The sequence below is a fragment of the Ranitomeya imitator genome, chromosome 1 (assembly GCF_032444005.1).
Source record: "Ranitomeya imitator isolate aRanImi1 chromosome 1, aRanImi1.pri, whole genome shotgun sequence".
Taxonomy (NCBI): domain Eukaryota; kingdom Metazoa; phylum Chordata; class Amphibia; order Anura; family Dendrobatidae; genus Ranitomeya; species Ranitomeya imitator.
In genome coordinates, this window is record NC_091282.1 from 857,650,972 (window position 1) to 857,663,001 (window position 12,030).

A 12,030-nucleotide genomic window follows, 5' to 3' on the forward strand; every position below is an offset into this window, starting at 1 on the left:
CACCCTGGCACAACCAAGCTATAACACCCTGGCACATCTAGGCTATAACACCCTGGCACATCCAAGCTATAACACCCTGGAACATCCGTAACACCCTGGCACATCTATAACACACTGGCACATCCAAGCTATAACACCCTGGCACATCTATAACACCCTGGCACATCTAGGCTATAACACCCTGGCACATCTAGGCTATAACACCCTGGCACATCCGTAACACCCTGGCACATCTATAACACACTGGCACATCCAAGCTATAACACCCTGGCACATCTATAACACCCTGGCACATCTATAACACACTGGCACATCTATAACACACTGGCACATCCAAGCTATAACACCCTGGCACCTCTATAACACCCTGGCACATCTATAACACCCTGGCACATCTAGGCTAGAACACCCTGGCGCATCTAGGCTAGAACACCCTGGCACATATAGGCTATAACACCCTGGCACAACCAAGCTATAACACCCTGGCACATCCATAACACCCTGGCACATCTAGGCTATAACACCCTGGCACATCCGTAACACCCTGGCACATCCAAGCTATAACACCCTGGCACATCTATAACACCCTGGCACATCCAAGCTATAACACCCTGTCACATCTATAACACCCTGGCACATCCAAGCTATAACACCCTGGCACATCCGTAACACCCTGGCACATCTATAACACACTGGCACATCCAAGCTATAACACCCTGTCACATCTAGGCTATAACACCCTGGCACATTCAAGCTATAACACCCTGTCACATCTAGGTTATAACACCCTGGCACATCTATAACACCCTGTCACTTCTAGGCTATAACACCCTGGCACATCCAAGCTATAACACCCTGGAACATCTATAACACCCTGGCACATCCAAGTTATAACACCCTGGCACATCAATAACACCCTTGCACATCTATAACATCCTGGCACATCCAAACTATAACACCCTGGCACATCTATAATACCCTGGCACATCCAAGCTATAACACCCTGGCACATCTATAACACCCTGGCACATCTATAACACACTGGCACATCTATAACACACTGGCACATCCAAGCTATAACACCCTGGCACCTCTATAACACCCTGGCACATCTATAACACCCTGGCACATCTAGGCTAGAACACCCTGGCGCATCTAGGCTATAACACCCTGGCACATATAGGCTATAACACCCTGGCACAACCAAGCTATAACACCCTGGCACATCTATAACACCCTGGCACATCTAGGCTACAACACCCTGGCACATCTAGGCTATAACACCCTGGAACATCCGTAACACCCTGGCACATCTATAACACACTGGCACATCCAAGCTATAACACCCTGGCACATCTATAACACCCTGTCACTTCTAGGCTATAACACCCTGGCACATCCAAGATATAACACCCTGGCACATCCAAGTTATAACACCCTGGCACATCCAAGTTATAACACCCTGGCACATCTATAACACCCTGGCACATCCAAGCTATAACACCCTGTCACATCTAAGCTATAACACCCTGTCACTTCTAGGCTATAACACCCTGGCACATCCAAGCTATAACACCCTGGAACATCTATAACACCCTGGCACATCCAAGTTATAACACCCTGGCACATCAATAACACCCTTGCACATCTATAACATCCTGGCACATCCAAACTATAACACCCTGGCACATCTATAATACCCTGGCACATCCAAGCTATAACACCCTGGCACATCTATAACACCCTGGCACATCTATAACACACTGGCACATCTATAACACACTGGCACATCCAAGCTATAACACCCTGGCACCTCTATAACACCCTGGCACATCTATAACACCCTGGCACATCTAGGCTAGAACACCCTGGCGCATCTAGGCTATAACACCCTGGCACATATAGGCTATAACACCCTGGCACAACCAAGCTATAACACCCTGGCACATCTATAACACCCTGGCACATCTAGGCTACAACACCCTGGCACATCTAGGCTATAACACCCTGGAACATCCGTAACACCCTGGCACATCTATAACACACTGGCACATCCAAGCTATAACACCCTGGCACATCTATAACACCCTGTCACTTCTAGGCTATAACACCCTGGCACATCCAAGATATAACACCCTGGCACATCCAAGTTATAACACCCTGGCACATCCAAGTTATAACACCCTGGCACATCTATAACACCCTGGCACATCCAAGCTATAACACCCTGTCACATCTAAGCTATAACACCCTGTCACTTCTAGGCTATAACACCCTGGCACATCCAAGCTATAACACCCTGGAACATCTATAACACCCTGGCACATCCAAGTTATAACACCCTGGCACATCAATAACACCCTTGCACATCTATAACATCCTGGCACATCCAAACTATAACACCCTGGCACATCTATAATACCCTGGCACATCCAAGCGTTAACACCCTGGCACATCTATAACACCCTGGCACATCTATAACACACTGGCACATCCAAGCTATAACACCCTGGCACCTCTATAACACCCTGGCACATCTATAACACCCTGGCACATCTAGGCTAGAACACCCTGGCGCATCTAGGCTATAACACCCTGGCACATATAGGCTATAACACCCTGGCACAACCAAGCTATAACACCCTGGCACATCTATAACACCCTGGCACATCTAGGCTACAACACCCTGGCACATCTAGGCTATAACACCCTGGAACATCCGTAACACCCTGGCACATCTATAACACACTGGCACATCCAAGCTATAACACCCTGGCACATCTATAACACCCTGTCACTTCTAGGCTATAACACCCTGGCACATCCAAGATATAACACCCTGGCACATCCAAGTTATAACACCCTGGCACATCCAAGTTATAACACCCTGGCACATCTATAACACCCTGGCACATCCAAGCTATAACACCCTGTCACATCTAAGCTATAACACCCTGTCACTTCTAGGCTATAACACCCTGGCACATCCAAGCTATAACACCCTGGAACATCTATAACACCCTGGCACATCCAAGTTATAACACCCTGGCACATCAATAACACCCTTGCACATCTATAACATCCTGGCACATCCAAACTATAACACCCTGGCACATCTATAATACCCTGGCACATCCAAGCTATAACACCCTGGCACATCTATAACACCCTGGCACATCTATAACACACTGGCACATCTATAACACACTGGCACATCCAAGCTATAACACCCTGGCACCTCTATAACACCCTGGCACATCTATAACACCCTGGCACATCTAGGCTAGAACACCCTGGCGCATCTAGGCTATAACACCCTGGCACATATAGGCTATAACACCCTGGCACAACCAAGCTATAACACCCTGGCACATCTATAACACCCTGGCACATCTAGGCTACAACACCCTGGCACATCTAGGCTATAACACCCTGGAACATCCGTAACACCCTGGCACATCTATAACACACTGGCACATCCAAGCTATAACACCCTGGCACATCTATAACACCCTGTCACTTCTAGGCTATAACACCCTGGCACATCCAAGATATAACACCCTGGCACATCCAAGTTATAACACCCTGGCACATCCAAGTTATAACACCCTGGCACATCTATAACACCCTGGCACATCCAAGCTATAACACCCTGGCACATCTAGGCTATAACACCCTGTCACATCTAAGCTATAACACCCTGTCACTTCTAGGCTATAACACCCTGGCACATCCAAGCTATAACACCCTGGAACATCTATAACACCCTGGCACATCCAAGTTATAACACCCTGGCACATCAATAACACCCTTGCACATCTATAACATCCTGGCACATCCAAACTATAACACCCTGGCACATCTATAATACCCTGGCACATCCAAGCTATAACACCCTGGCACATCTATAACACCCTGGCACATCTATAACACACTGGCACATCTATAACACACTGGCACATCCAAGCTATAACACCCTGGCACCTCTATAACACCCTGGCACATCTATAACACCCTGGCACATCTAGGCTAGAACACCCTGGCGCATCTAGGCTATAACACCCTGGCACATATAGGCTATAACACCCTGGCACAACCAAGCTATAACACCCTGGCACATCTATAACACCCTGGCACATCTAGGCTACAACACCCTGGCACATCTAGGCTATAACACCCTGGAACATCCGTAACACCCTGGCACATCTATAACACACTGGCACATCCAAGCTATAACACCCTGGCACATCTATAACACCCTGTCACTTCTAGGCTATAACACCCTGGCACATCCAAGATATAACACCCTGGCACATCCAAGTTATAACACCCTGGCACATCCAAGTTATAACACCCTGGCACATCTATAACACCCTGGCACATCCAAGCTATAACACCCTGTCACATCTAAGCTATAACACCCTGTCACTTCTAGGCTATAACACCCTGGCACATCCAAGCTATAACACCCTGGAACATCTATAACACCCTGGCACATCCAAGTTATAACACCCTGGCACATCAATAACACCCTTGCACATCTATAACATCCTGGCACATCCAAACTATAACACCCTGGCACATCTATAATACCCTGGCACATCCAAGCGTTAACACCCTGGCACATCTATAACACCCTGGCACATCTATAACACACTGGCACATCCAAGCTATAACACCCTGGCACCTCTATAACACCCTGGCACATCTATAACACCCTGGCACATCTAGGCTAGAACACCCTGGCGCATCTAGGCTATAACACCCTGGCACATATAGGCTATAACACCCTGGCACAACCAAGCTATAACACCCTGGCACATCTATAACACCCTGGCACATCTAGGCTACAACACCCTGGCACATCTAGGCTATAACACCCTGGAACATCCGTAACACCCTGGCACATCTATAACACACTGGCACATCCAAGCTATAACACCCTGGCACATCTATAACACCCTGTCACTTCTAGGCTATAACACCCTGGCACATCCAAGATATAACACCCTGGCACATCCAAGTTATAACACCCTGGCACATCCAAGTTATAACACCCTGGCACATCTATAACACCCTGGCACATCCAAGCTATAACACCCTGTCACATCTAAGCTATAACACCCTGTCACTTCTAGGCTATAACACCCTGGCACATCCAAGCTATAACACCCTGGAACATCTATAACACCCTGGCACATCCAAGTTATAACACCCTGGCACATCAATAACACCCTTGCACATCTATAACATCCTGGCACATCCAAACTATAACACCCTGGCACATCTATAATACCCTGGCACATCCAAGCTATAACACCCTGGCACATCTATAACACCCTGGCACATCTATAACACACTGGCACATCTATAACACACTGGCACATCCAAGCTATAACACCCTGGCACCTCTATAACACCCTGGCACATCTATAACACCCTGGCACATCTAGGCTAGAACACCCTGGCGCATCTAGGCTATAACACCCTGGCACATATAGGCTATAACACCCTGGCACAACCAAGCTATAACACCCTGGCACATCTATAACACCCTGGCACATCTAGGCTACAACACCCTGGCACATCTAGGCTATAACACCCTGGAACATCCGTAACACCCTGGCACATCTATAACACACTGGCACATCCAAGCTATAACACCCTGGCACATCTATAACACCCTGTCACTTCTAGGCTATAACACCCTGGCACATCCAAGATATAACACCCTGGCACATCCAAGTTATAACACCCTGGCACATCCAAGTTATAACACCCTGGCACATCTATAACACCCTGGCACATCCAAGCTATAACACCCTGTCACATCTAAGCTATAACACCCTGTCACTTCTAGGCTATAACACCCTGGCACATCCAAGCTATAACACCCTGGAACATCTATAACACCCTGGCACATCCAAGTTATAACACCCTGGCACATCAATAACACCCTTGCACATCTATAACATCCTGGCACATCCAAACTATAACACCCTGGCACATCTATAATACCCTGGCACATCCAAGCTATAACACCCTGGCACATCTATAACACCCTGGCACATCTATAACACACTGGCACATCTATAACACACTGGCACATCCAAGCTATAACACCCTGGCACCTCTATAACACCCTGGCACATCTATAACACCCTGGCACATCTAGGCTAGAACACCCTGGCGCATCTAGGCTATAACACCCTGGCACATATAGGCTATAACACCCTGGCACAACCAAGCTATAACACCCTGGCACATCTATAACACCCTGGCACATCTAGGCTACAACACCCTGGCACATCTAGGCTATAACACCCTGGAACATCCGTAACACCCTGGCACATCTATAACACACTGGCACATCCAAGCTATAACACCCTGGCACATCTATAACACCCTGTCACTTCTAGGCTATAACACCCTGGCACATCCAAGATATAACACCCTGGCACATCCAAGTTATAACACCCTGGCACATCCAAGTTATAACACCCTGGCACATCTATAACACCCTGGCACATCCAAGCTATAACACCCTGTCACATCTAGGCTATAACACCCTGTCACATCTAAGCTATAACACCCTGTCACTTCTAGGCTATAACACCCTGGCACATCCAAGCTATAACACCCTGGAACATCTATAACACCCTGGCACATCCAAGTTATAACACCCTGGCACATCAATAACACCCTTGCACATCTATAACATCCTGGCACATCCAAACTATAACACCCTGGCACATCTATAATACCCTGGCACATCCAAGCTATAACACCCTGGCACATCTATAACACCCTGGCACATCTATAACACACTGGCACATCTATAACACACTGGCACATCCAAGCTATAACACCCTGGCACCTCTATAACACCCTGGCACATCTATAACACCCTGGCACATCTAGGCTAGAACACCCTGGCGCATCTAGGCTATAACACCCTGGCACATATAGGCTATAACACCCTGGCACAACCAAGCTATAACACCCTGGCACATCTATAACACCCTGGCACATCTAGGCTACAACACCCTGGCACATCTAGGCTATAACACCCTGGAACATCCGTAACACCCTGGCACATCTATAACACACTGGCACATCCAAGCTATAACACCCTGGCACATCTATAACACCCTGTCACTTCTAGGCTATAACACCCTGGCACATCCAAGATATAACACCCTGGCACATCCAAGTTATAACACCCTGGCACATCCAAGTTATAACACCCTGGCACATCTATAACACCCTGGCACATCCAAGCTATAACACCCTGTCACATCTAAGCTATAACACCCTGTCACTTCTAGGCTATAACACCCTGGCACATCTATAACACCCTGGCACATCCAAGCTATAACACCCTGTCACATCTAAGCTATAACACCCTGGCACATCCAAGCTATAACACCCTGGCAGATGTCAGCAGACTCTACAGCGCTGTAATTACATGGCAGAAGCTCATCACAACGTGGGCACCTAAGCCAGTCACCTGCTAAGTGCTGCCAAGTACCGAGCACCGCTGCAGACTCTCCTGACCGCTGCAGACCCTCCTCACCACACACGTATAGCTGCATACCTGATAGGCAACGTGGCACTGTCCCGACCAGCCCTGCCGATCAGCTTCATGCTTGGCACAGTGAGAGCGAATGCCTAAAACCAGTCTTAACAACTTCACCAAGTCTGTGGGCAAATACAGGAGTCCGTCATAGTCCCACACAGGACGCTTCTGTTCTGCCGTCCATCCCCCTCAGCTCACACACACTGACAGTCCCGCCTTCACACACCACACTGACGCCATAGAGGCAGTCCCTGCCATGTACACACTGTACAGGAAGCCGGGGATGGGTGGCACTCTGCCAGGCCCTGCTTTACTGTGGGTGTGTACACTGTACCAGCTGGAATGTCATATGACTGCTTTCTGTAGGCAATGATTAGAGTGCGAGCGAAAAAGCGAAAGGAGTTCTAGGTGATGATGGTGGACTGTAGTATTCCCGCCCAATTTTCTGAGGGAGCAGTAACACTAGGAAAGTGAGGAGCAGAACATGTGGGCGACTCGGTGTAACACTGGGAAAGAATGCCAGCGCCATGTTGTACCTGGCGACCTCCATAACACGTCATGAAATAGCCCCACTTTCTGAGTCCATAAAGTCAATGTTTTGTGTTGGGTGAGGTCTTCAGAACTCTGAAATATGGAAGATGACGCTTTTTACCCAACGCTCATTCATGGGGCCGCGAGTCCCCCGTTTCTGACCAGGCGCATTTTCAGGGTTATTTTGTACATGTATAAATAGCTGTAATTTTCTCGTTCGGATATTAAAATCATTTTTGCATTTTTTTTTTTCGTGTTCTGTAATTGTCATATTCTCTTTTATTTTCCTCTGATACTGGTGGGAGAATAAAGGAAATACGATTTTGTTTTTCACATTTTTTATGACTAAAATACATTTTAAATTTGTTCCTTTTTCTGTAACAATTTTTATATATCAGACGCATGCTTTTATCTTTTTTTCAACGGAGACAGGGCCAATATCAGTGCTTTTTTTTTTTTTTCACGAATTGTGCCCAACATAAAGTCATAAAAGACTGGGTGGTGGGAAGGATTTTAACATTTAATTAATTTTTTTTTTACTTGATCTCTCAGGTATCTGAGGCTGGTATATTAGCACAGTCACTGGGAAAATTCACCCTCTTGTGTGCATAACACAGCTTACTGGGACTCCTAGGAGCAAGCAGCTCTGCTTTTTCCGTACACCTAGAGATGACATGATCACTGGGTCTGGAGGTGGAAGCACTATCAGTATTTATTCAGCACTGGGTATACAGCAATCGGGAAGGCAGAGAAGGTAATAAACCATTGCTGCCTTCGTTATGGGGAGCTCAGCTGTGTTTGAGATCCGACTCACTGCGCCCACAGCAGCATGATCTTGTGCAGCTGCTATACTATATAGTTACATTTTACAATGTTAGAGTAGAATACGGACTGCATGGACATTTATACATTTATCATCTATGGGAAGTAGTTAAGCAAGCTAAAAAGTCAATGTTATCGGCAACACATTGCCCCGTATTACCAAATGAACTGCCGATATCATGATATTCTATGGGCAAAAATCGATCCTATCAACGACAGAATGGTCATCAGTTTGTACGCTCAGACTGGCCCACAGGGGAATCCCCCGGTGGGCCCCTGTGCAGATGCGGGCCCCCAACCCCACTATATAGGCAATACTTGGCATAATTCACTTGATTCATTCTGTACAGAAAAAACACAGCATCTCATCATTCATTAACCACACCACCCAGTTTATTATTATATAGAGATATAGGTAAATTTGTGAATCAGTGTAGTGTAATATTTGTATGCAGGTGAAAAGTGGGCCCCCCAAAGTCAGTTACTGGTGGGCCCTTGGCACCCCAGTCCGACACTGTCAGTTTGCCTAGACAGGTACAAACCTGATTTATTGTAGTCTGGATTATCTCAGATTATCTCAGCGGGGTCATAACTTGTAGCTACTACACATTTATGTATAAAATAACCTAGGAAATAAAATCTATTTAAAGGTTATCGCATAGCACAGTAGCACTACATCGATTTTTTTTTTTTTTACTCTTTAGAAATTATTTTAAATTAGAATTTCATATTTCAGAATGATTTTAAAAATCTTAAAAAGCAGATTGCCATTTCAGATTAGTTCTTACCAGCTTGTCATATCCTGTCCAATTCTGTAGCAAAACAGCTGTTTTTTATTTTCGGCTTTTTATTTCACAGATTGTCAAATCAAAATCTGACAAATTTGCCTCATGTTATGTCTTCATACTATCTACTATGTCAAACCTTCAGGTCTTTTCTCTTTGAATCCATATTTAAAAGATTAAAATAAATAAAATACACACCAAATACTGGCTGTGCTCTAACAAGAAGAATGCAACAGGCTTTCCTCTTATTCCAGTTGCCAATCCCGACCAGTTGGTGCTGACTTCATGTGTCCTGTGTATTATTTTAGATGCCTGAAGTATTTTTTGGAACAAACAGACATAGTATAGCACTATGGAACAGTTTTAGGCCGGCCTCACATTCAGCGTATAAAAATACGGTCCGTAATTTACGGCCGTAATACGCAGAAAAGTCCCCAAAATAGTGGTCCGTATCTCATCCGTAGGCAGGGTGTGTCAGCGTATTTTGCGCATGGCATCCTCCGTATGTAATCCATATGGCATCCGTACTGTGAGATTTTCTCGCAGGCTTGCAAAACCGACATACGGACATATTATGGATCCATGTTCTCAAAAAATCGTAAAAACATATATACTGTCTAATATATATATATATATCAGTGAGACATATTATATATATTAATATTTCATACAGCGCTAGATAGCTTAAAAGGCGGTAATTCAATTGCCGGCTTTTGCCATCTTGTTATGGCTGGCAATCAGGCAACACAGCGTGCAGTAATCAGCGCACATACAGAGATCTGGCAAAAACCCAAAACAATAGGACGAGCTCTGAGACGTGGAATCTCTGTAGACTGCAGTACCTGAACTGTCCTCACACAACTGGAAGCAGCAGTGGATTGCGCCTATCACTACCTATGCAACTCGGCACTGCCTGAGGAGCTGACTAGCCTGAAGATAGAAATACAAGCCTGACTTACCTCAGAGAAATACCCCAAAGGAATAGGCAGCCCCCACATATAATGACTGTTAGCAAGATGAAAAGACAAACGTAGGAATGAAATAGATTCAGCAAAGTGAGGCCCGATATTCTAGACAGAGCGAGGATAGCAAAGAGAACTATGCAGTCTACAAAAAACCCTAAAACGAAAACCACGCAAAGGGGCAAAAAAGACCCACCGTGCCGAACTAACAGCACGGCGGTGCACCCCTTTGCTTCTCAGAGCTTCCAGCAAAAGATAATAACAAGCTGGACAGAAAAAACAGAAAACAAACTAGAAGCACTTATCTAGCAGAGCAGCAGGCCCAAGGAAAGATGCAGTAGCTCAGATCCAACACTGGAACATTGACAAGGAGCAAGGAAGACAGACTCAGGTGGAGCTAAATAGCAAGGCAGCCAACGAGCTCACTAAAACACCTGAGGGAGGACGCCCAGAGACTGCAATACCACTTGTGACCACAGAATTCACAACAGTACCCCCCCCTTGAGGAGGGGTCACCGAACCCTCACCAGAACCCCCAGGCCGACCAGGATGAGCCACATGAAAGGCACGAACAAGATCTGGGGCATGGACATCAGAGGCAAAAACCCAGGAATTATCTTCCTGAGCATAACCCTTCCATTTGACCAGATACTGGAGTTTCCGTCTAGAGACACGAGAATCCAAAATCTTCTCCACAATATACTCCAATTCCCCCTCCACCAAAACAGGGGCAGGAGGCTCCACAGATGGAACCATAGGTGCCACGTATCTCCTCAACAACGACCTATGGAATACATTATGTATGGAAAAGGAGTCTGGGAGGGTCAGACGAAAAGACACCGGATTGAGAATCTCAGAAATCCTATACGGACCAATAAAACGAGGTTTAAATTTAGGAGAGGAAACCTTCATAGGTATATGACGAGAAGATAACCAAACCAGATCCCCAACACGAAGTCGGGGTCCCACACGGCGTCTGCGATTAGCGAAAAGCTGAGCCTTCTCCTGGGACAAGGTCAAATTGTCCACTACCTGAGTCCAGATCTGCTGCAACCTGTCCACCACATAATCCACACCAGGACAGTCCGAAGACTCAACCTGTCCTGAAGAGAAACGAGGATGGAACCCAGAATTGCAGAAAAATGGAGAGACCAAGGTAGCCGAGCTGGCCCGATTATTAAGGGCGAACTCAGCCAACGGCAAAAATGACACCCAATCATCCTGGTCAGCGGAAACAAAACATCTCAGATATGTTTCCAAGGTCTGATTGGTTCGTTCGGTCTGGCCATTAGTCTGAGGATGGAAGGCCGAGGAGAAAGATAGGTCAATGCCCATCCTACCACAAAAGGCT

General features: G+C 46.3%; 1 protein-coding gene across 2 annotated transcripts in view; it reads right to left on the bottom strand.

Moving 5' to 3' along the window:
- LOC138651626 (GRAM domain-containing protein 2B-like) overlaps positions 1 to 12,030 on the bottom strand; it is a 111,287-nt gene that overhangs the window by 67,799 nt on the left and 31,458 nt on the right. Inside the window, exon 1 of one of the 2 annotated variants that reach the window (XM_069741965.1) lies at positions 7,598 to 7,934. The exons of the other annotated variant lie outside the window; for it this stretch is intronic. Coding sequence (XP_069598066.1) covers positions 7,598 to 7,647 — 50 coding nt within the window. The 5' untranslated portion in view covers positions 7,648 to 7,934. Of the gene's footprint in view, positions 1 to 7,597; positions 7,935 to 12,030 lie in introns of those variants that run through there. 2 annotated transcript variants of the gene reach the window in all.